Below are 26074 nucleotides of genomic sequence, written 5' to 3' on the forward strand. Positions count from 1 at the left end.
AAAAGGAATGTTTTTCATGCTCTCCCTGGCACCTACCTAATGCTGTCGGCAGTTTAGTATGAGTCTGTATGGCTGACCAGTGTATGCTGCGTGACATTACGCTTAGGCCTAGTTCACACGAATGTATGGCTTTTATCGTTTTTTTTGCTGTCCGTTTTTCAGTTTTTTGTTTCCGTTCCGTTTTTCCGTATGGCATATACAGTAATTACATAGATAAAATTGGGCTGGGCATAACATTTTCAATAGATGGTTCTGCAAAAAACGGAACGGAAACGTATGTGTTCCTTTTTTTGCGGACCCATTGACTTGGATGGAGCCACGGAACGTGATTTGCGGGCAATAATAGGACATGTTCTATCTTTAAACTGAACGGAAAAACGGAAACGGAATGCATACGGAGTACATTCAGTTTTTTTTGCGGAACCATTGAAATGAATGGTTCCGTATACGGAACGCAAAAAACGGCCAGTAAACGGGGGGGGGAAAAAAAAACGGTCATGTGCAGGAGGCCTTAGGCCCACAGAACCTCACTGGTCACACACCTGGAGGCCATGTTACCAGGTGAACAAATTAGAATATACAGAACATGTTACTAGACAACGAAGCCAGAAAGAGAAGCGCCTTGTAAGAATGAAGGTCGGGTGTCAGGCGGCATTGTTCCGTGCTCACCCAATCTGACAGTTTCCAACAAAGCGTAGGAAAATGGTTGTCAGATATCATCCTGCACGGGTCTAACTATGACAGGATCCAGGAGCGCTCAGGATATGTCTGACAACCCTGCTCCCGGGGGATTTAGGGCTCATTTAGGCTACTTTCACACTGGTGTTTTGGCTTTCCGTTTGCGAGATCCGTTCAGGGCTCTCACAAGCGGTCCAAAACGGATCAGTTCGCATTCTGAATGGAAAAGGATCCGCTCAGAATGCATCAGTTTGCCTCCGTTCCGTCTCCATTCCGCTCTGGAGGCTGCCTGCAGCGTTTTGGTGTCCGTCTGATGAAAGTGAGCCAAACGGCACACAATGTAAGTCAATGGGGACAGATCCGTTTTTTGTGACAATAGAAAACGGATCCATCCTCCATTGACTTTCAATGGTGTTCAAGAAGGATCTGTCTTGGCTATGTTAAAGATAATACAAACGGATGCAGACGTTTGTATTATCTGAACAGATCCGTCTGAGCAGAACCATGATGGATCCAGACCAAACGCGAGTGTGAAAGTAGTCTCAGGCCTGCTTGCACACGACCGTATAGCTTTCAGTATTTTGCAGTCTGCAAAAAACGGATCCGCAAAAAAAAAAAAATGGATGATGTCCGTGTGCATTCCGTTTTTTGCAGAATGGAACAGCTGGCTCCTGATAGAACAGTACCATCCTTGTCAGTTATGCGGACAATAATAGGACATGTTCTATCTTTGAACGGAAAAACGGAAATGGAATGCATATGGAGTACATTCCGTTTTTTTTGCGGACCCATTGAAATGAATAGTCCCATATACGGACTGTATCTGGAAAGCAAAAAATAAATAAAAAATAATACGGAATGTACTCCGTATTGTATGCATTCCAGTTTCCGTATTTCCGTTGAAAAATAGAACATGTCCCAAAATGTAGGGGAGAGAATGCTGATTTAATACATTGTTTCTGGAGATGTCCCAGATTGTTCAGATATTGGACAGAAATAGAAGAGACTGTCTCTATTTTTTAAGGTCCAAATATCAGAAGATCCAGTAACTTGTATATTAGGGGTAACCGAACATCTGAAGATAAATAAAAATATACGATTGGTTTTGAGCAAAGTATTATTCCAAGCTAGACTCCTTAGGCTACTTTCACACTAGCGTTCTGCTGTCCGCTCGTGAGCTCCGTTTGAAAGAGCTCACGAGCGGAGCAGAACGCCTCCGTCCAGCCCTGATGCAGTCTGAATGGATGCGGATCCGCTCAGACTGCATCAGTCTGGCGGCATTCAGCCTCCGCTCCGCTCGCCTCCGCACGGCCAGGCGGACAGCTGAACGCTGCTTGCAGCGTTCGGGTGTCCGCCTGGCCGTACGGAGGCGTGCGGATCCGTCCAGACTTACAATGTAAGTCAATGGGAACGGATCCGCTTGAAGATGACACCATATGGCTCAATCTTCAAGCGGATCCGTCCCCCATTGACTTTACATTGAAAGTCTGAACGGATCCGCGCAGGCTACTTGCGCACTTAGAAATGTTTCTAAGTTATTAATGCAGACGGATCCGTACTGAACGGAGCCTCCGTCTGCATTAATATGATCGGATCCGTTCAGAACGGATCCGATCAAGCGCAAGTGTGAAAGTAGCCTTATACTTAAGAAATGGGTAAAGGTAGATCCTCCGACAGCGGGACAGTGGAGAAAAGCAGTCGATAATTTGATTAAAGAAGAACGGGTGATGGAGGGCCATAGCAAAAAAGCACAAAACGCTGATGAACTAAAGAAAAAATGGTTACTTTAGGGCTGGATAAATTTTTTATTTTTTTTCTCTTCTTCCTATTATTGCCCGCAAATCACGTTCCGTGGCTCCATTCAAGTCAATGGGTCCACAAAAAAAAGAAAAACGGAACATATACGTACTCCGTATGTCTTCCGTATCTGTTCCGTTTTTGCAGAACCATCTATTGAAAATTTTATGCCCAGCCCAATTTTTTTCTATGTAATTACTATATATGCCATATGGAAAAACAGAACTGGAAACACTACTGAAAAAAAAAAAATAATAATGGGAAAAAAACGGATCCAGGAAAAACAGACTGCAAAAAGGCAATGTGAAAGCACACTCAGGTGGAATTTTGAATTTATCTTGCGCTATTTTAGGAATAATTTTATAGGCTTCATTTTACAGTAGATGGCCCGAAAGGATAGCATGTCCCCTTAAATTTGGCAGGGAGCAAAGAGTGTTTGCTAGACGCTTCAAGTGCAGTTTATCTGCCAAGAAATCAATCCGATTAGCCGAGTGACACTAAGGCTAGGTCTACACGACGACATTTGTCGCGCGACAATAAGTTGCGCAACATTTGTTGCACTAATGTCGCGCGACAATTTTTATAATGGCAGTCTATGGTGTCGCACTGCAACATGCTGCGACTGCGATGCAACAGTCGCAGAAAAATCCATCTCGAATGGATTTTCTGCGACTGTTGCATCAGTCGCAGCATGTTGCAGTGCAACACCATAGACTGCCATTATAAAAATTGTCGCGCGACATTAGTGCAACAAAATGTCGCGCGACAAATGTCGTCGTGTAGACCTAGCCTTAAAAAGGGATCTCACGCTGATGACCATAAAATGTGAAAAACAAAACAAAAAAAAACACACATAATGATCCTGCCGATATACAGAAGGGCAATATCGATGGCTCATTTGCATCCCTCCTCCTCACTATACTGTATGTTTGTCCAGGTGACATGAATAAATATACTGAACCTGTTCTTACAAGTCACAAACCATTAGAAAAGAGCACAAAGTGAGGGAATTTCTGACCAGCTCTGCTGCATACTGGTTGTAGTGGGGGTTTTGCTATTATGTTTCGGAAACATAATAAATAGTAAAAAAAAGGGAGGGGCAGGGAAATGAAAAAGACAGAACAGAGAAAAGACTAATTTTCATGTAACCTTGGAGACAATGACGTTATTACTGCGGCTAAATGAAATGGAAACCTGTGTCGGGGGATCGATCACCTTCACTATTATGTGAGCTGCCGTTTAAGAATAATTTTTTTTTTTCAGGCAATTTATCATAAATACATTATTAGAGGGGGTTTTTAAGAAAGAAAACAGACCAGAGAGGAAATGGCATAAAATAGCAAAAGGCATATATTCTTACTGCTCATCCTTGTTTACAATGCTGCAGCCGTGAGGTGTCGTATACCCACATGACCACTGCAGCCAATCACTGGCTTCAGTGGTGTACAGCGCTGTGTGTGTGGAAACACTGTGCAAGCCAACTGGTCTGACTTTGGGATAGACCTAAGGGCATTATCCTGGTGACCCCTGTGGTATTCACCCTTTAAACCATGTACAATGATCTGGTCTTCACTTCTGGGGTGCCACCAGGCCACTACTTCTTGGAATAGTACTGGTGTAGTTGGTGGCTGACCTACAGGGGTCAGAGGCACCAGTGCAAAGCACCAAGGGGTTCTGGCAAAACTCGTAGACAGGAACATAGTCAGGGCAGGCAGTATTCCTCCCTCTAATAAAAAAACAAAAAGTTAAAAATAAATAATCAACATCTGCTAACAAAAATATTTATCTTGCAATTATAAAATTATTTCCAGGCCTTATTTTGGCAAAAAGCCATAAGAAAAATGTACAGTGTATTGCAGGTCTCAGCATTGCTGGAGAATGGCAGTGATTTCTATTTCTGTAATGTTTATTGGCAACAAACTCCTTCTCTCCGACAGCTGCCTGCAAAAGAGCTGGACGCAGGCGTCCTGGACATCTCACAGCACTCAGGCTGAGGGGAGCTAGAATGTGGGGTCCAGGATACAAGGCTATGTGCATCAAACTGTAACCCGGGGTCACACAGCTGTGAGCCCTCCAGCAATCATAACGCCCCAAAATCTAAAAATAACACCATTACACAGCCAAGGGCGTTCCTTCCGGGTGATAAAGAAAAGAACCCACAAACTGTATTTTGTAGTTGGGGGGGGGGGGGGGGGGTGTTGGAGGATTAACATGTTTCAAGCTGCAGCTCTCTTAGGCTACGTTCACATCACCGTTCAGCCTTTCCGTTCTCCTGCTCAGTTTAGGAGCAGGAGAATGGAAAGGACGGATAAGGCACATAACTGACGCCAAACGGAGCCATAGACTATAATGGGGTCCGTTAGGTTTCCGCTCAGAAGATGATTTTTAAGCGGAGACAAAAGTCCTGCATGCACAACTTTTGTGTCCGCTTAAAAATCATCTTCTGAGCGGAAACATAACGGACCCCATTATAGTCTATGAGGTCCTAAGGGCTCAGTTTGACGTCAGTAATGTGCCTTATCCGTCCTTTTCGTTCTCCTGCTCTGAGAACGGAAAGGCTGAACGGTGATGTGAACGTAGCCTTATATACAACTTATATTTCCCCTCTTTTTGGTTTTTATTTCGGTTTAGGCTACTTTCACACAAGCGTTTTTGCGGGATCCGACAGGTTTCAGCAAAAACGCTTCAGTTTCTGATCATACAACCATCTGCATCCGTTATGAACAGATCCGGTTGTATTATATGTAACATAGCCAAGACGGATCCGTCATGAACACCATTGTAAGTGTACTTTCACACAAGCAGCAAGGAACTCCCGCGTGCCCCCGGACTACCGCTCCGGCCCCATTGACTATAAATGTTCCGGCGGCAGCACGGCAAACATGCCGAGAGGCGGCTGGAATAAGAGTAAGACATGTACTTTTGTATAGCCAATGGGGCTGGCATGCACTGGCGGCAGCACGGATCCGACAGGCTGTTCACCCGTCGGAACAGCCTGCCAGAGTTCCTTGCCGCTAGCGTAAAAACTAGCAAAAGTCAAAAAGGGGGGACGGATCCGTCTCCATTGACTTGCATCCCAGCATGCTGCCGTTTGCCCTGCGGTACGAGAACGGAATGCATTTTGGAGATTTCCATTCTGTTCAGTTACGTTTTGTCCCCATTGACAATGAATGGGGACAAAATGGAAGCGTTTTTTTTCCGGTACTGAGACCCTATGACTGATCTCAATACTGGAAAATATTAACGCTAGTGAGAAAGTAGCCTTAGATGTTTTCCACTAATATAAAGGAGATAGGACGTTTAAGGCTACTTTCACACTGGCGTTTCTGGGTCCGCTTGTGAGATCCGTTTCAGGGCTCTCACAAGCGGCCCAAAACGGATCAGTTTAGCCCCAATGCATAAGGATCCGTTCAGAATGCATCAGTTTGCCTCCGTTCAGCCTACGCTCCTGACGATCCGGAGCCAAACGGATCCGTCCTGACGCAAGTCAATGGGGACGGATCCGTTTTCACTGACAATATGGTGCAATTGAAAACTGATCCGCCTCCCACTGACTTTTTTTGTTCATAGTAATGCAAACGGATCCGTTCTGAACGGATACAAGCGTTTGCATTATAGGTGCGGATCCGTCTGTGCAGATACCAGACGGATCCGCACCTAACGCAGGTGTGAAAGTAGCCTAAGAAAACTGCAAAAAGGTAGAACCAAGTGTTTACAGGGAACGCCTGGATTGGCACTTTAAAAAAAATAAAAATAAAACTCATGCAAGGGTCAGAGGTGAAAGCATCGGCCTAATTACTACGCATATCTACTGTACTGACAGAAGGGAGCATGCACACGGTGCGGTACGTTATTGCACAATAAATTTTTTTTTTTCACCTTTTGGGGTGAAATGCAGACATGAACATGGCCTTACACATATGAGAGCAACGCAATCAGACTACACAGGGTTTGTTTTAGACCTCATGCACACGGCCGTATACATTTACATACTGTAGAGGAGATTGGTGTATGTAATAGCAGCGGTCTCCTCTGCTACAGAGCAAGTGATTGCCAGGAAGGAACAACAGTCCCGACAATCGCCTGCATGATCTAATAGCATACAAGGATGATGCGGTCAGCAGGAATGAGTGCCTTCAGTGCTTCATGCTCCAGATCCGCTCTTCAGGCCTAGCAGGGGCCTGGTCAAGTCACAAACTGTCAAGTCACCATAGGCAAAACCTAACAACTTTTGAAAAGGTCACCATGCATTTGTTACAAAGTTGAAATGGCAACAACTTCCTAATTTCCAGTTATTCATGAATTTGCTCCTCAAAAACCATGCACCCTCTCATTATCAAGAGGTCTTATCATTGCTGCCTCTTCATCCCTCATGCAGCCAGACACTGCAGATCTGTGCCTGGTACAGACCATGAGGGTTTCCACACTGAGGGCAGCCCTGCACATCAGTTAAGCGTTTGTTCGGGCGCCAGCTACAGTATTCCTCCCGAACCCACCATACACGTGCATGCTAGCCAGAGTGTGCATTAAATGGGATAATGGGAGCAAATCACAGCCTCTTCTGGCATTTGTCTGGTGTTGAGCGAACTTGTGTTTTAAGGGTACTTTCACACTTGCGTTTTTCTTTTCCGACATAGAGTTCCGTCACAGGGGCTCTATACTGGAATGCCGGATCAGTCATTCCGGCATGCGCAGATCGGTAAAAATGTGCAAAAAATGTACAAGACGGATCCGTCGGTCCGCATGACAAGCGGAGAGACGGATCCGTCCTTGCAATGCATTTGTGAGATGGATCCGCATCCGGATCAGTCTCACAAATGCTTTCAGTCAGCGGCAGAACGGCGGCCAGTTCGACGACGGAACTGCCCGCCGGATCACACTGCCGCAAGTGTGAAAGTAGCCTAAGTTCGGCGTCCGAGGTTCAGGTTATTGGACAATGCCGTTATAGATTTCCCTACCACGGACCATAACGAAATTCTATGATAGCACGTACCACAGAAGCCTATAAGAGGCATTCCATATCACATTCCGTCATAATAGAGGTCTATGGCCCTGGTAGCGGAATCCATAACGGGATTCTCCGATAACCCGAACCTTGGACTTAACACTAGCAATGTCCCATCTCCCATAAAACAAGAGGATCGAGAATAGAAATTCAACATGCCCGATCCTTCTTTTAACATGTTGTCAGGGTAGAGTCAGGAGGCCCCATAGGTAGTAGATTGTCAGCTGCTGAAATCTGGGGATTCAACCGCTGTTCATCTAGTGCTAACTTCACATCTAGTCAGATTCTTATCTTGGAATCAGTAACCCACATACATCTTGGATCTAAGGCTCCGATTTGTGTGGGTTTATTCCGTGTTCTCCCAAAGACAGACTGATAGGGAACTTAGATAGTAAGCTCTACTGGGGACAGCGAGTGATGATTATGTCTAAGGTGCTGTGGAATATAGTATATAAAATAATATACATCACTGCAAGTCCATAACCATACAGTGGCGCCCAATGGTCACGGTGTAAATAAATAAATATTATAAAAATTATATAATGAAGTGGGGCAGCACTTTTTGTATGTAGCAATCTGGGTGCCAGCGTTTAACCCTTGATCCTGGGTGTAGGAATAACAAAAGAAATCCACAGCACTCCTCTAAATGGTGAAAAAAACTAGTACATTTTCACACATGTCCTTTAGGTTTATGGAAAGCTGGAGGATAACCCATAGGAAATATATTTCTAGTCTATTTATGACAGTCCTGTGCCACCAACCTCAATTTGAAGGAATATGGGGTCAGGGTGGAGCTCCTCACCATGAATAGTTCAAATTACAGGAGCAGAACTCCATCCGGACCTTCAATTATAGACATAAGCTATAGCCACAACTACAAAAGGCAGGAGGGGTCTGCTGTGCATGGCGACCAGCGATCCTCCTGTACCCACAAGCCTACACTAGATGTCATGGCACAATGACCTGTTGTCACCGGAGCAGAGGACAGACCACAGAGAAACTCCCTCTCTCTCTCTTCCACATCTGATCTGCATTTCTTTGCAGACTGGATGTGGACCCATTTGTTTCCATGGGGCCGAAAAATATTTTTGCAGACAGCTCACGTGTGTCTCTCCTGCAAAATTATAAAACACGTCGTATTCTTGTCCTCATTTTGACAATAAGGCTCGCTGAAATTGCAGGATGCACATGACCGGTATCCGTATTTTGCAGACTGCAAAAATCCTATGGTCTTGTGCATAAGGCCTTAAATAAAGTCCTCTTCTGGACCTCATGATAACATCTCCTGTACTGTGCCTGGGCCAAGCAGTGTCGGCACAGAGGACAACTGAGGGACTTCCTGGAATTTTCCCTTTGGGGTATATTCACATGTGGCAGATTTATTGCCGCTCCCCAGTGAATCTGAACTGGGTTTGTAGAAATCCACGTCTACTGCAGAAAAACTCCCCTTCAGACAAATGGAACCGATCTTCAGTTGGAAAAACGTCTGCAACAAATCTGCCACGTGTGAACAGATTTGTAATGGAGGGATAGGTCCAGGATGCTGGTGGAAGAGTGTTCCATAAAGTGGTAACAATTGCAATGATAATTAGTTTAAGTGACAGAGGGAAGTACCCCATAGTGACCCTCTATGAAAGACACATCGCTGCCCCCCTGTGATGGTCATCTGCTGGAGAGGTTTTACACGGTAAAACCTCATGCAGACGTCCGTGGAACATGGTCCGTGAGATACCGGACTGGCATTGCAGGAGCGCACGGCATCATTGGTTGCTATGACGCCGTGCGCTCCTGCAATGCCAGCCGGTATCTCACGGACCGTTTGAGCTTTTCGTTCTGTTCAGTTGAGTTTTGTCCCCATGGACAATGAATGGGGACACAACGGAAGCGTTATTTCCCGGTATTGAGACCCTATGACGGATCTCAATACTGGAAATGAAAGTAGCCTAAGAATGCATACATTGTATCCTAATACTGACCACACATACAATCAGTGACACGAGGACGCTTCTGAAACAGTTCTCTCATGAATGAAGGTTCCTCTCCACAAACCACAGACCAAACCCCGAACCTAAAGCCTACAAATCTGTCGCCACGTTCTGCCCAGAAACCATGTACAAAGATCGGAAACTCCCAGCATGGAGGAGAAATGAGCCAGCCCTTCTCTATCCAATAATAATCCATATCAGATTCTGGGAAAGCTGGGTGACAAGCGGCTGCTCTCCAGATCCCACTGTGCATAATCAGGCAGATGGGGAAAGCTGGGTGGCCACATCTGCCTCCATAAAGATTAACCGCGTCCTATCGTGAGATCTCCAGGTAACACAACTCCCATCGTGTGTATTGTTCCTGCTCTCACCCCCAGCAGCTGTCAGGACGTTGTGATCTTTGCAGGCGTGCAGGCGACATGGCTTTTCACCGCTGCGAGCTACGTCTAGGTGACTCACCGGGAGTGACTGGTGGCAGGACTCTCACTTTCTCCGATTACGATACACACTGGTTTCCATCACACATGACGGCGGATAATTGTGCGCAACTTAAAGTATACTAATCTGGGCACAATATTAACGTATTTGTGTATCTAATGTGATGCATTGCTGGAAAACCACTAAGTGACGTAAATGCACCCAAAAAAATTGCATTAATGTGGCAACCACGAAATCCATGCGCTATCCATATGTCTGATCCGCAAATTAAAAGAACATGTCCTATTCTGGTCTGCAAAACGCGGTCCACGGACTGACTGAAGTCAATGGATCTGCACAAAAAAACGTGGACGGCAACTCGTCGGTCTCAGCATTTTGCGGATATGCGCTTTGTGGACTGCAAAATACATACGGTCCGCCTGCATGAGGCCGTGTGTGCGTTTATTTCCACATGGATTTTCCAACAAAATAAGACAAAACGTTAATACAGCACCAGCACTTTTCATATCGTGTGGATTTTAAGATCTCCAGAAGTTCAATTGTTTGTGCGATTCGGCACTTTATGTGGACTGGTTTTCCCCACAGACTCCAGTGTGGTCGTTACACAGAAAATCTGCACAAAAGACACACCAAACCCGCGATAAATAGTACGGAATTATGAGAGTTTTCATTAGGTTTTGGAGTGGATTTCACGCAGGTTTTCTGCAGGTGGTCTGGACGTCACCTAGGTCGCTGCTACTGTAAACACCACAGATTGTCCACAGTGAAAAGTCTGCAGCAGTTCTGCCACGTGTGGGTGCGCCACATGAAAGCCCACACCTCCGCTGGATCAGCAGTCAGTTCCATGTGGGAACATTACGGATTAGGGTCCCGGCCCCGAGCGCGGATCTACGGGATCCAAATTCACCTTCCACATGGGGATTGTGCAAAATCCATGGTGTGAAACCTGAGAATGTTCTCAAAATGATTGACACAAAAGACGCATCCGTATTCTATATACCGTACAATACCCATAAGCATCAGGATTGTATATATGTGGGGGGGGGGGTGTATAGGGGGCAGTACGTGTGGGGGGGTGTATAGGAAGCAGTACGTGTGGGGGGGTGTATAGGAAGCAGTACGTGTGGGGGGGTGTATAGGGGGCAGTACGTGTGGGGGGGGGGTGTATAGGGGGCAGTACGTGTGGGGGGGGGGGGTGTATAGGGGGCAGTACGTGTGGGGGGGGTGTATAGGGGGCAGTACGTGTGGGGGGGGTGTATAGGGGGCAGTACGTGTGGGGGGGTGTATAGGGGGCAGTACGTGTGGGGGGGTGTATAGGGGGCAGTACGTGTGGGGGGGTGTATAGGGGGCAGTACGTGTGGGGGGGGTGTATAGGGGGCAGTACGTGTGGGGGGGTGTATAGGGGGCAGTACATGACTTACATAGTATTACATGTAGAGGAGGCGCCACATCTCTAGGAGAGTTTATGTATCTAACAATATTTATAGATAATGTGACACATATAGAAGTCTTATATCATGTTTATGTGTATGGAATATATGATACATTCTATCACATGTATAGATGTACTATATGGTGTATACATGACACTCTATATGATGTACTATATGGTAAATGATGTGGTGTATGTAATCAGTATACGGACACCGTATCGGATGTACTCTAGAGTATATAGACACTGTATACAATGTATTCTATAGTACACAGACACTGTATACAATGTATTCTATAGGATACAGACACTGTAGTAAACGGACATTGTATTCTATAGTATACAGACACTGTAGTATACGGACACTGTATACAATATATTATATAATATACAGACACTGTATATAATGTATTCTATAGTATACGGACACTGTATACAATGTAATCTATAGTATACCGACACTGTATACAATGTATTTTATAGTATATGATACTGTATACAATGTATTCTATAGTACACAGACACTGTAGTATACGGACACTGTATACAATGTATCCTATAGTATACGGACAGTGTAGTCTCCGGCCTCGGCTCCGGTCACGGGCGGCTCCCTGTCAGGACACGCGGCGATCCCGGAGCCTCCAGACTCGGTGTGTCCCCCATTAACCCCTCACTCACCGGCCCCGGACATCTCTATGAGGGTCTCCTCCTCCTTCCCCCCGGAGCGGTTCATGGTTCCTGGCGGGGACAGAAGACACGGCGGCCGGGAGCAGCACAGACTGACGGGACCGAGCGGCGGATATAGCCGGAGACGGCGGCCTCCTCCCCGGGCTCCTCCTCCAAGAAGCCCCCGCCCTCCTCCTCCGCCCCCTGTGTACTGCAGCGCCCCCTGTACTACAACCCCCAGCCTGCCCGACATTGGTAGTCTGGCTGGAGAGCCCCAACAGAGATCCTCTATTATAAATACTGTCAGTAATATCACAGGTAACAGAGCTCCTCTATTATAGTACTGTCAGTAATGTCTCAGGTAACAGAGCTCCTCTATTATAAATACTGTCAGTAATATCACAGATAACAGAGTTCCTCTATTATAGTACTGTCAGTAATTATCACAGGTATCAGAGATCCTCTATTATACATACTGTCAGTAATATCACAGATAACAGAGTTCCTCTATTATAGTACTGTCAGTAATATCACAGGTATCAGAGCTCCTCTATTATAAGTACTGTCAGTAATGTCTCAGGTATCAGAGCACCTCTATTATAAGTACTGTCAGTAATGTCTCAGGTAACAGAGCTCCTCTATTATAGTACTGTCAGTAATGTCTCAGGTATCAGAACACCTCTATTATAGGTACTGTCAGTAATATCATAGGTATCAGAGCTCCTCCATTATAAGTACTGTCAGTAATGTCTCAGGTAACAGAGCTCCTCTATTATAAATACTGTCAGTGATGTCTCAGGTAACAGAGCTCCACTATTATAGGTACTGTCAGTAATGTCTCAGGTAACAGAGCTCCTCTATTATAAGTACTGTCAGTAATGTCTCAGGTAACAGAGCACCTCTATTATAAGTACTGTCAGTAATGTCTCAGGTATCAGAACACCTCTATTATAGGTACTGTCAGTAATATCATAGGTATCAGAGCTCCTCCATTATAAGTACTGTCAGTAATGTCTCAGGTAACAGAGCTCCTCTATTATAAATACTGTCAGTGATGTCTCAGGTAACAGAGCTCCACTATTATAGGTACTGTCAGTAATGTCTCAGGTAACAGAGCTCCTCTATTATAAGTAGTGTCAGTAATATCACAGGTATCAGAGCTCCTCTATTATAAGTACTGTCAGTAATGTCTCAGGTAACAGAGCTCCTCTATTATAAGTACTGTCAGTAATGTATCAGGTAACAGAGCTCCACTATTATAGGTACTGTCAGTAATGTCTCAGGTAACAGAGCTCCTCTATTATAAGTACTGTCAGTAATATCATAGGTAACAGAGCTCCTCCATTATAAGTACTGTCAGTAATATCACAGGTAACAGAGCTCCTCTATTATAAGTACTGTCAGTAATATCATATGTAACAGAGCTCCTCTATTATAAGTATTATCAGTAATGTCTCAGGTAACATAGCTCATCTATTATAAGTACTGTCAGTAATGTTTCAGGTAACAGAGCACCTCTATTATAGGTACTGTCAGTAATATCACAGGTATCAGAGCTCCTCTATTATAAGTACTGTCAGTAATGTCTCAGGTAACAGAGCTCCTCTATTATAAGTACTGTCAGTAATGTATCAGGTAACAGAGCTCCACTATTATAAGTACTGTCAGTAATGTCTCAGGTAACAGAGCTCCTCTATTATAAGTACTGTCAGTAATATCATAGGTAACAGAGCTCCTCCATTATAAGTACTGTCAGTAATATCACAGGTAACAGAGCTCCTCTATTATAAGTACTGTCAGTAATATCATATGTAACAGAGCTCCTCTATTATAAGTATTATCAGTAATGTCTCAGGTAACATAGCTCATCTTTTATAAGTACTGTCAGTAATGTTTCAGGTAACAGAGCACCTCTATTATAGGTACTGTCAGTAATATCACAGGTATCAGAGCTCCTCTATTATAAGTACTGTCAGTAATGTCTCAGGTAACAGAGCTCCTCTATTATAAGTACTGTCAGTAATGTCTCAGGTAACAGAGCTCCACTATTATAGGTACTGTCAGTAATGTCTCAGGTAACAGAGCTCCTCTATTATAAGTACTGTCAGTAATATCATAGGTAACAGAGCTCCTCCATTATAAGTACTGTCAGTAATATCACAGGTAACAGAGCTCCTCTATTATAAGTACTGTCAGTAATATCATATGTAACAGAGCTCCTCTATTATAAGTATTATCAGTAATGTCTCAGGTAACATAGCTCATCTATTATAAGTACTGTCAGTAATGTTTCAGGTAACAGAGCACCTCTATTATAGGTACTGTCAGTAATATCACAGGTATCAGAGCTCCTCTATTATAAGTACTGTCAGTAATGTCTCAGGTAACAGAGCTCCTCTATTATAAGTACTGTCAGTAATGTCTCAGGTAACAGAGCTCCTCTATTATAGGTAGTGTCAGTAATATCACAGGTATCAGAGCTCCTCTATTATAAGAACTGTCAGTAATGTCTCAGGTAACAGAGCTCCTCTATTATAAGTACTGTCAGTAATGTCTCAGATAACAGAGCTCATCTAGTATAGGTACTGTCAGTAATATCACAGGTATCAGAGCTCCTCTATTATAGGTATTGTCAGTAATGTCTCAGGTAACAGAGCTCATTTAGTATAGGTACTGTCAGTAATGTCTCAGGTAACAGAGCTAATCTAGTATAGGTACTGTCAGTAATATCACAGGTATCAGAGCTCCTCTATTATAGGTACTGTCAGTAATGTCTCAGGTAACAGAGCTCCTCTATTATAGTACTGTCAGTAATATCACAGGTAACAGAGCACCTCTATTATAAATACTTTCAGTAATGTCTCAGGTAAACAGAGCTCCTTTATTATAGGTACTGTCAGTAATATCACAGGTATCAGAGCTCCTTTATTATAAGTACTGACAGTAATGTCTCAGGTAATAGAGCTCATCTAGTATAGGTAGAGCTGTATGTCTGCCCAGGGTATATAAAAGACTGAGTACTATAACCACCCACGGTTAGTAACTACCCCTGTGACCTCACCATTCGCCTCACCCTGCAGGGCTGCGTACTGCACTGTCAGTAATATCACAGGTATCAGAGCTCCTCTTATAAGTACTGTCAGTAATGTCTCAGGTAACAGAGCTCATCTATTATAAGTACTGTCAGTAATGTCTCAGGTAACAGAGCTCATCTATTATAAGTACTGTCAGTAATGTCTCAGGTAACAGAGCTCATCTATTATAAGTACTGTCAGTAATGTCTCAGGTATCAGAGCTCCTCTATTATAAGTACTGTCAGTAATGTCTCAGGTAACAGAGCTCATTTATTATAAGTACTGTCTCAGGTAACAGAGCACCTCTATTATAGGTACTGTCAGTAATATCACAGGTATCAGAGCTCCTTTATTATAAGTACTGACAGTAATGTCTCAGGTAATAGAGCTCATCTAGTATAGGTACTGTCAGTAATGTCTCAGGTATCAGAGCACCTCTATTATAGTACTATCAGTAATGTCTCACGTAACAGAGCATCTCTATTATAAGTACTGTTAGTAATGTCTCAAGTAACAGAGCACCTCTATTATAAGTACTATCAGTAATGTCTCAGGTAACAGAGCTCCTCTATTATAGTACTATCAGTAATGTCTCAGGTAACAGAGCTCCTCTATTATAGTACTATCAGTAATGTCTCAGGTAACAGAGCTCCTCTATTATAGAACTATCAGTAATGTCTCAGGTAACAGAGCTCCTCTATTATAGTACTATCAGTAATGTCTCAGGTAACAGAGCTCCTCTATTATAGGTAGTGTCAGTAATGTCTCCGGTAACAGAGCTCCTCTATAATAGGTACTGTCAGTAATGTCTCAGGTAACAGAGCTTCTCTATTATAGGTAGTGTCAGTAATGTCTCAGGTAACAGAGCTCCTCTGTTATAGGTACTGTCAGTAATGTCTCAGGTAACAGAGCTCCTCTATTATAGTACTATCAGTAATGTCTCAGGTAACAGAGCGCCTCTATTATAAATACTGTGATAATAATACCGCACTGGCAACTCAGAATGTCCCTGATACTTCTGAGAGCAGCAAAAAGGAGCGATTGCCTATAGCAACCAATAAGATGGCGGCTCTCCTCAAGGGTGGACCAAAGAAATGTCCATGCCAACAGACCGCACCAACAAAGGACATGTTCACACTTAGCATTGACACTGTGGTAAACTATGGCAGATGTCCACTTACCGATAATGCTAAAACTGCAGGCGGACGTGCAGAAATCCAAGGATCAGCCAGGTCTTCTGTCGCGGATTCCATGGCGGATTTTTCCTCACAGAAACTGCTGCAAAGGTCATAGACATGAGGAGAATGGTGATTTGTTTTCAGCAACCAATCACAGCGCAGCTTTCATTTTTCCAGAGCAGTTTAAAAAATGAAAGCTGAGCTCTGATTGGTTGCCATGGGCTACAGAGGCTTTTACTGTTTTGATAAACAAGGCCCTGGATGAGGGACCCCTGTATTATGCATCCATGTTCCCTAATAGAGGCCTCTACAGACCACCATGTTTTTTAGAAGTAAGTGGTCTGTGCCGAGAAACTCAGAACAGGTCCTATGTTGGGCCATGCCTTATGGGCACATGGAGACATACGGACCTCACTGCCTGATGGTTCCTAATGCAGTGAATAAGTTGGAAATGGAAGATGGTGCCTGACCGGTTGCTAGGGGCAACAACTCAATTTTGGAGTTTTATGTACTGGAGGCCTTACATGACGCACACGGACCGAGCACGGATACTTTGGGGGTCATTTACAAAGACCAGAAGTTTACGCCAATCTTTATTTCTCCTCCAGCGCATAATTTATGTTGAGCTCAGGCCTAGTTATACATTAGGCGCACCACGGGCAGTCCGTGTGCTTGGAGTGAACACTACTCCCTGACTGATAGCCCCCAATAGGAGGAGTTTTCACTGCACTTTTACGCCTGTTTCCAGCAAATCCGCATGTAGTTTATTTTAACTGGATCAGAACTAGAAATCTCATTCACACAAAAAAAACCACAATGCATAGGGTAACATTCACAGCAAACTCTGCAACAAATCTGCAGCAAAAGGGCACAGACCTTTAGGGGTTAAAACTAATGAGAAGTGCAGTCCTCAAAAAATAATAATAGCTCCCCACACAACGCGCATGTTCACGGCTTACACCTACCGTATGTTGGGGGAACCTTCATACAACACATTCATCCCCCATACAACACATTCATCCCCCATACAACACATTAATCCCCCATACAACACATTAATCCCCCATACAACACATTAATCCCCCATACAACACATTCATCTTCCATACAGCACATTCATCCCCAGGGCCAGCATCAGCTCCCGGCAAACCCGGGCCCACTGCTCCTAGGGGGCCCACTCAGGTCTATGCAAAGATCGCTGTACGGGGAATCCCCCAGTGTTACTGAACAGTCAGGACTCTAGTTCCCATCTGACGGGGTATCCCCAAGCATTATCAGTATGTGTATATTTAAGGCTACTTTCACACTAGCGTTCGGCGCTCCGCTTGTGAGTTCCGTTCAAAGGCTCTCACAAGCGGCCCCGAACGCTTCCGTCCAGCCCTAATGCATTCTGAGTGGATGCGGATCCGCTCAGAATGCATCAGTCTGGCGGCGTTCAGCCTCCGCTCCGCTCAGCAGGCGGACACCTGAACGCTGCTTGCAGCGTTCGGGTGTCCGCCTGGCCGTGCGGATCTGTCCAGACTTACAATGTAAGTCAATGGGGACGGATCCGTTTGAATATGACACACTATGGCTCAATTTTCAAACGGATCCGTCCCCCATTGACTTTCAATGTAAAGTCTGGACGGATCCGTCTGAGGCTACTTTGACACTTAGAATTTTTTTTACAATATAACGGTTCTGAACGGATCCACCGTCTGCATTATATGAGCGGATCCGTCTCAGACGGATCCGCTCTGAACGCAAGTGTGAAAGTAGCCTAAGTCTAATTTAGCTTCTATTTCTGAAATGTTTCTGCTGGGATTTCAAGAACCTTAACCACTGAGCTATGGAGCTCAATGCTAAACTGTGCTAGAAAAACCTCATAGTAGTTTCTCATGTATTAGGTATTCCTATACAACAGAAGTCTTATTTTATATATATTTTTTTGTAATTGTAAAAGAAAATGTATGGCACAAAATAAATGTGTAATTACTAATATATAATATATATATATATATATATATATATATATATATATATGTAATGAAGAGAATCCGCAGCACTCCTTGAAGAATAAAATGTGGTCTTTATTCACACATATCCGAAATCCACAACGTTTCGGTTCTCTCACAGCACCTTTTTCAAGTCAGGTGATAGAAAAAGGTTCTGTGAGAGAACCGAAACGTTGTCGATTTTGGATATGTGTGAATAAAGACCACATTTTATTCTTCACGGAGTGCTGCGGATTCTCTTCATTATTTCCTGTCCTGAGTCGAGGGACCACCGCGGGCACCCTGGGTTACTATTGAAGGGAGTGCTGCCAGATTTTCTTGCTGTATTTTTAATGCCGGATCTGCAGACCTTTAAAAATGTGAAAAAAAATTGATCCGTTCTTGCAATGCATTTGTGAGATGGATCCGCATCCGGAGCAGTCTACAAATGCTGTCCGTTTGCATACAGATTGCCTGATCCGGCGATGGAACTGCTTGCCGGATCACTCTGCCACAAGTGTGAAAGTCTCTTCCACTTTGCTGGGGCTGGAAAATGCAGAGGATTTTCCACATGGAGCAAATCCAGCTGGAATACCGTCCCGTGTGTGTGGACATATCCACAATATGAGTGAAGCAAGGACATTTACAGGGGAATTATGAGCAATAATCCGCAGCACTCCGTGAAGAATAAAATGTGGTCTTTATTCACACATATCCAAAATCGACAGGGTGCCCGCGGTGGTCCCTCGACTCAGGACAGGAAATAATGAAGAGAATTTAGGATTATTTTCCCTATGGGTGTCTCCTGGGGTTATATGTAGTTTGCAGCCATCTCCGCTCAGATGACAGCAGGCATGTTGGTGTCTGGCCACGAGTAGAGATGAGCGGCCACCAGCTATATTTAGCCAGACGTTAATGGCAGCCTTTGCCATCTAGTCTCTTATTTTCTTCATATGTTTTCACCACACTAAAGACGAGTAACAAGCTCTACATGGGAGATGCTGGGAGTGGTTGTTGGGTAGAACAATCTTGTATTACTTGTAGTCAAAACCTTTAATGATGGCTGAAGATGAGGTGACCCCCACCGCTGGGATCAAAGATCTGCCCTGCAATCCTGCCAGATAGTAACCCTGCCATACATTACCAACAGTGTCGGACTGGGGTGCCTAGGGACCACCAGTAAAATTCATTTTGGGTTTTTTTGTAAACCTGCATGCAAATACCACCTGCTCACATAGCGGCAGCAGCAGGACGCTACAGGATGATGGATTATGGGGGTCCCTGTAGAGACCCTCAGAGGTCAGGTCAGCATCGGCTGGTATCTGCATGTCGGTGCCATGGGCCACTTGTGCAGGGGATGGAGGATTCACTTATCCCCCTGTGGGCCAGTCCGAGCTGATTACAAAACTACGTGATCTATGTCATAAAGGATTCTTTTTATTTCCCCCTGGTTCTAAGAAATGTTCTACAGATTTACATAAAAGGACATCTAAACATAATAAAATACATAAAAGTAGAAAAAGAAAAAATAAATCACAATAATCATTAAGGGCAAGTTCATATCAGCACTATAATATCTGTTCTTCTACTCCATTATAGGAGCAGAACAATGAAAATAACTGAAGCCCTGGATTCAGCACATAACTGACAGGAACAGACCCAAGCAGATTCCACTGACTTTAATGGGATCTGCTCAGGAGAATGTTTTTTTTAGCTGGGAAAAAAGTCCTGCATGCAGGACTTCTCTCTGCAATTTTTGACAAACTCTGTAATGGAGCCTTCATGATGTGAACAAGCCCTAATGGGGTCATTTATCAAACTGGTGTAAAGTAGAGCTGGCTTAGTTGCCCATAGGAACCAATCAGATTCCACCTTTCATTTACCAAAAGAGCTGTCAAAAATGAAAGGTGGAATCTGATTGGTTGCTATGGGCAACTAAGCCAGTTCTACTTTACACCAGTTTGATAAATGACCCCAAAAGTTTGTACCTACGACATTCTCAAACTGAAAGTAAATAGAATCCAACTAAGGGGTTCTCCAGGAATTTAATATTGACGGCCTACCCTCAGGATAGATCATCAGTATCTTATCAGCAGAGGCCCGACTGCCGAGACCCGCTCCGATCTGCTGTTTGAATAAGCTGCGGTGAGCGATGTGGTCACGTCACAAATTGCCAAGCACAGCGCTGTCTCTTGGATAGTGGCGGTGCTCAGTATTGCAGCTCAGCCCATTCACTTGAATTGGACTGAGCTGCGCCTAGGCCACGAGACCCCTAAACGTGACATCACATGGGCTAGGGTAAGCTGCGAGAAGAACGCAGTGCTTACAGGATAGGGTAGGTCACCAGTTAAAAAGTGTTGGAAAACCTCTAATTAGTTGTGATGAGCGGGAGGTGCCATATTCGATTTCGCGATATTTCGCGAATATTTGATTGAATATTCGTCGAAATTGAATATTCATCATTATTCTATTTATCGTAATTTATATGCGATTTAATTATTTGCGTATTGCGATTTTCTTTTAACTGTATAAGGCAACTTTCCTATTGGTTGGCTATGGCTAATATGTGTATTTTACGAATATTCGCTATATTGCTATAACGTTTTTTAAAATATTCGTAAAATACACATATAGACTGTAATTTAGCTAATATAGTGCTATAATCTTTTTTTATAGTCTAATTTTTTTGTCTCTTCTGAACTTCAGTTTTAGTAAAAATATACACTATTCAAAAAATACTATAGCAATATATTAGCTAAAGTGCAGTCTATGTGTGTATTTTACGAATATTCGCTATATTGCTATATATTCTTGTTTTAGAATATGACGAATATTCAAGCAGGGCCAATGATAGCAGGGCCAATCATAAGCCCCTCCACTGATTGCAATAGGAAAAGTGTCTACTTTGAATTCACGATGGTGGGTTATGAGTCCCAGAGGTGAGATCTGCATCGGAAATATATCCGCTATGTCAGAAAGGAATACCGTTATAACTTCACTTCATACACAAGGGCAAACTTTAACGCAATGCAAACCAAATTAATGCATAGCGCACCAGAGATCGGGGGCCCAATAAAAAAACGGACTAAATCAAGGGCGGACGTACCACCTGTGTAGTTGGTTCAGCTGCACGGGAAGGGGGGTGACCAGTGTGGGAGGGGCCCTTCCCAGCGGTAGAGCAGTGGCAGAAGAGCCCAGACTGTACCGCTAAGCAGAGAGTGGGGCTTAGCGGGGTGTTAGGGGCGGAGCTTAGAGATGTGACAAATTAGAGCTTAGCCCGGAGAGGGGGCAGAGTTTAGGGATGCATTGGGGGCCCCAGACATAACTTTGCTTGTGGACCCAGAAATGCAAAATCTGGACATAAAACTCCTAGAGGAATACAATTTAAAATCACACCATACGATTCTGATGTGATACTAAGGCCAGGGTCACCCCTATATTTGACAGTTATGTACAGTGGGACTGTACACCCCAGATCTCATAGATTGTAAGCCCTCACGGGCAGGGCCCTCTCTCCTTCTGCAACTCGCCTTGTTCATGCTTAGTGCAATTGTCTGTATTATGTATGTATACCCCTTTTCATATGTACAGCACTATGGAATGAATGGCTCTTAATAATAATAATAATAATAATAGATCTATGCAACCGTATTGAAACTGCTGTTTACAGTTGCTGAAAGTTAATTATTTTTGTAATCTTTTTGTGCCACCTAGTGGACAATCTGTGAACTGCTCGTTTACATTGTAGAGTCACTCTAAACCCGGGGTGCACAACATTTCCTGGTTGGGGGCCACATTGCCAGACTGAACCAATGATGAGGGCCGATATTTAAATTTAAAGGAGTATTAACAACTGAAATACTGTATTTATGTCATATTGAACACACAGTATATACCATTAATGTCTAGTTCCAGTTCCAGGACTTCCTTTTAATGGGAGAAATACGTGAAAGATACATGTGAGCAGCCACAAGACATAGACATGCATGTCTGTTACCAGATGATTGGGGGCCGCACAGAATGGTATCAAGGGCCACAGGTTGTGCACCCCTGCTCTAAACCCATGTATCTCTTAGGCTAGGTTCACATCTGCAACATGTGTTCCATTTTCTGAAGAGGACAGTATACTGTTAATACTACAGAGGACAGTATACTGCTACAGAGCGATCTGGATAGACTGGAGGCTTGGGCAGATAAGTGGCAGATGAGGTTTAACACTGACAAATGTAAATTTATGCACATGGGAAGGAATAGTGCAAGTCACCTGTACATACTAAATGATAAAACACTGGGTAACACTGACATGGAAAAGGATCTAGGAATTTTAATAAACAGCAAACTAAGCTGCAAAAACCAGTGTCAGGCAGCTGCTGCCAAGGCCAATAAGATTATGGGTTGCATCAGAAGGGGCATAGATGCCCGTGATGAGAACACAGTCCTACCACTTTACACATCACTAGTCAGACCACACATGGAGGACTGTGTACAGTTCTGGGCTCCTGTGAACAAAGCAGACATAGCAGAGCTGGAGAGGGTCCAGAGGAGGGCAACTAAAGTAATAACTGGAATGGGGCAACTACAGTACCCTGAAAGATTATCAGCATTAGGGTTATTCACTTTAGAAAAAAGACGACTGAGGGGAGATCTAATTACTATGTATAAATATATCAGGGGTCAGTGCAGAGATCACTCCCATCATCTATTTATCCCCAGGACTGTGACGAGGGGACATCCTCTGCGTCTGGAGGAAAGAAGGTTTGTACACAAACATAGAAGAGGATTCTTTACGGTAAGAGCAGTGAGACTATGGAGCTCTCTGCCTGAGGAGGTGGTGATGGTGAGTACAATAAAGGAATTCAAGAGGGGCCTGGATGTATTTCTGGAGCGTAATAATATTACAGGATATAGCTACTAGAGGGGGGGGGGGGGTCGCTGATCCAGGGAGTTATTCTAATACCTTATTGGAGTCGGGAAGGAATTTTTTTTCCACTTAAGTGGGGAAAATTGGCTTCTACCTCACAGGTTTTTTATTTTTTTTGCCTTCCTCTGGATCAACTTGCAGGATGACAGGCCGAACTGGATGGACAGATGTCTTTTTTCAGCCTTATGTACTATGTTACTATGTAGTATAGGAACAACAAAAAGGAGAAAATGAATCTGTGATATGATGGAAACCACAAATAGCGTCTATTGGACCTTACTAACTAAAATGGGGTCCACTGGGTTTAGGTTGTGGAATACTGCCATATACCTAAACCTCCCCCCACTGCAGCTGTACCTGTGACAAGGAATGGTAAACTGTGTGATCGATGGGGCCCCTGGGAATCTAACATATATATCATTTATCCTGTAAGTGTTTAAGGCAGGTCCCTAGCCTTTTACATGAGACACCATCTGCTGTTTGAAGGGTCTGCAGCGCACGGATGATATACCTGTATATACCAGGTGGAGAGAGAGACTGTAAAGCTACTTTCACACTTGCGTTTAACTTTTCCGGTATTGAGATCCAGCAGAGGGTCTCAATACCGGAGAAAAACGCTTCTGTTTTGTTCCCCATTCATTGTCAATGGGGCTAAAACGGAACTGAACAGAATGGATTGCTCCAAAATGCTTTCCGTTCCGTTTGGTTGCGTTCCCATACCGGAGAGCAAACAGAAGCAAGCTGCAGTTTTCTTTCCCTCATGGGATGCGGATCAAAACAGAATAGGCATGACATACAATGCAAGTCAATGAAAAACGGATCCGATTTACTATATTATTGCCTTCTACATACAAGAATATAACTGCTATAATACTAATGTACTAACTCCCACCAAGGAAGAGAAAGAGAGATAACACTACCCCCTTTGTATAAGGGCTCGTTCACTACGTTTTTTGCGTTCCGTATACGGGCCGTTTATTGCGTTCGGTATACGGTCCATATACAGAACCATTCATTTCAATGGGTCCGCAACAAAAACGGAATGTACTCCGTGAGCAGTCCGTTTCCGTATGTCCGCAATTCCGTTCCGCTAGATTTTGAGTCTTGTCCTATTCTTGTCCGCAAATCACGGTCCGTAGCTCCATTCAAGTCAATGGTTCTGCAAAAAAACGGAACACATACGGAAATGCATCCGTATGTCTTCCGTATCTGTAGCCATACGGTCGTGTGAACAAGCCCTAACAATATGACTATCCTAGTATTGCCTTCTATATGTAAGAAAATAACTACTATAAGGCTCCATTCACACGTCTGCAATTTCGTTCCGCATTTTGCGGAACGGAATTGCGGACCTATTCATTCCTATGGGGCAGCATGATGTGCTGCCCGGACACGGACTTGCGGATCCGCACTTCCGTGTCCGCACTTCCGTTCCGCAAAAAAATAGAACATGTCCTATTCTTGTCTGCAATTGCGGACAAGAACAGGCATATTCTATTAGTGCCGGCGATGTGCGGTCCGCAAAATGCGGAACGCACATTGCCACTTTCCGTGTCTTGCGGATCCGCGGCTCCGTGGATCTGCAAAACACGTTGCGGACGTGTGAATGGAACCTTATACTGCTACGAATTTACTAATTCCCCCCAAGAGAGGGAGAGAAGGAGAGACACTGTTACGACAATCTGCTCAACTCCATATATTAGTTTTCTGGATATCACTATATACAGGTTTTCTGGATCTTGGTATATTTTACATTGGTTCAGGTCTCTTTTCTATGGATTCTTAATTAGGGCTCATGCACACGAACATATTTTTTTTTCTGTTCTGTTTTTTTACAGGTCCGTATGCGAGACCATTCACTTCAAAAAACGTAAATGACTCCGTGTGCATTCCATGTCTGCATGTCCGTTCCGCAAAAAAAAATTCCTATTCTAGTCCGTTTTACAAAAAAAAAACCACAGGCATCACACGGATGTCTTTTTTTTGCGGATCTGTGTTTAGCGGACCACAAAAACATATGGTCGTGTGCATGAGACCTTTATAGAATGTCCAGACTATGTGGAATACGCTGGCGCTGCTCCTGTGGAATTCTGGGAAATATATTCAAATGAGCTTTCCTAAGCCTATCTGAAGACAGCAGGTGTTAAACATGTCATGCTGACGTCATGCCTAACAGGCTGGAAGGCGTCCCTGCCAATCAGCTGGGAGAAGAGAACGCGGCGCTCATATGAGTTCTGTAAACCCGTGCTTCGTTATATATTACAGTATCTTTTCTGGATCTCAGTATATACAGGTTTTCTGGCCCTTGGTATTTTTTTCTTTGGTTCAGGTCTCTTTTCTGTGGATTCCCTATTAGGCCTCATGCACACGACCGTTTTTTTTTTGCGGTCCACAAAAACGGGTTCCGTAGTTCCGTGATCCGTGTCCGTTTTTTCTTCCGTGGGTCTTCCATGATTTTTGGAGGATCCACGGACATAAAGGAAAAAGTCGTTTTGGTGTCCGCCTGGCCGTGCAGAGCCAAACGGATCCGTCCTGACTTACAATGCAAGTCAATGGGGGCGGATCCGTTTGACGTTGACACAATATGGTGCAATTGCAAACGGATCCGTCCCCCATTGACTTTCAATGTAAAGTCAGGGTATATTTTAACTTGAAGCGTCCCCATCACCATGGGAACGCCTCTATGTTAGAATATACCATCGGATTTGAGTTAGATCGTGATGACTCAGATCCGACAGTATATTCTAACACAGAGGCGTTCCCATGGTGATGGGGACGCTTCAAGTTAGAATATACTACGAACTGTGTACATGACTGCCCCCTGCTGCCTGGCAGCACCCGACCTCTTACAGGGGGCTGTGATCCGCACAATTAACCCCTCAGGTGCGGCACCTGAGGGGTTAATTGTGCATATCATAGCCCCCTGT

The 26074-nt window shown here is 44.0% G+C and overlaps 1 protein-coding gene across 5 annotated transcripts in view; it reads right to left on the reverse strand.

Moving 5' to 3' along the window:
- The window catches only part of ANO5 (anoctamin 5), an 87600-nt gene extending 75452 nt beyond the window's left edge, over positions 1–12148 (reverse strand). For all 5 annotated transcript variants that reach the window (XM_044271156.1, XM_044271155.1, XM_044271154.1 and 2 more), the window contains exon 1: positions 12014–12148. In XM_044271156.1, the coding sequence (XP_044127091.1) occupies positions 12014–12068 (55 nt within the window). In that variant the 5' untranslated portion in view covers positions 12069–12148. The remainder of the gene's footprint in view (positions 1–12013) is intronic.
- Between the last annotated feature and the right edge of the window lie 13926 nt (positions 12149–26074).

Source organism: Bufo gargarizans, chromosome 10, assembly GCF_014858855.1.
Source record: "Bufo gargarizans isolate SCDJY-AF-19 chromosome 10, ASM1485885v1, whole genome shotgun sequence".
NCBI lineage: Eukaryota > Metazoa > Chordata > Amphibia > Anura > Bufonidae > Bufo > Bufo gargarizans.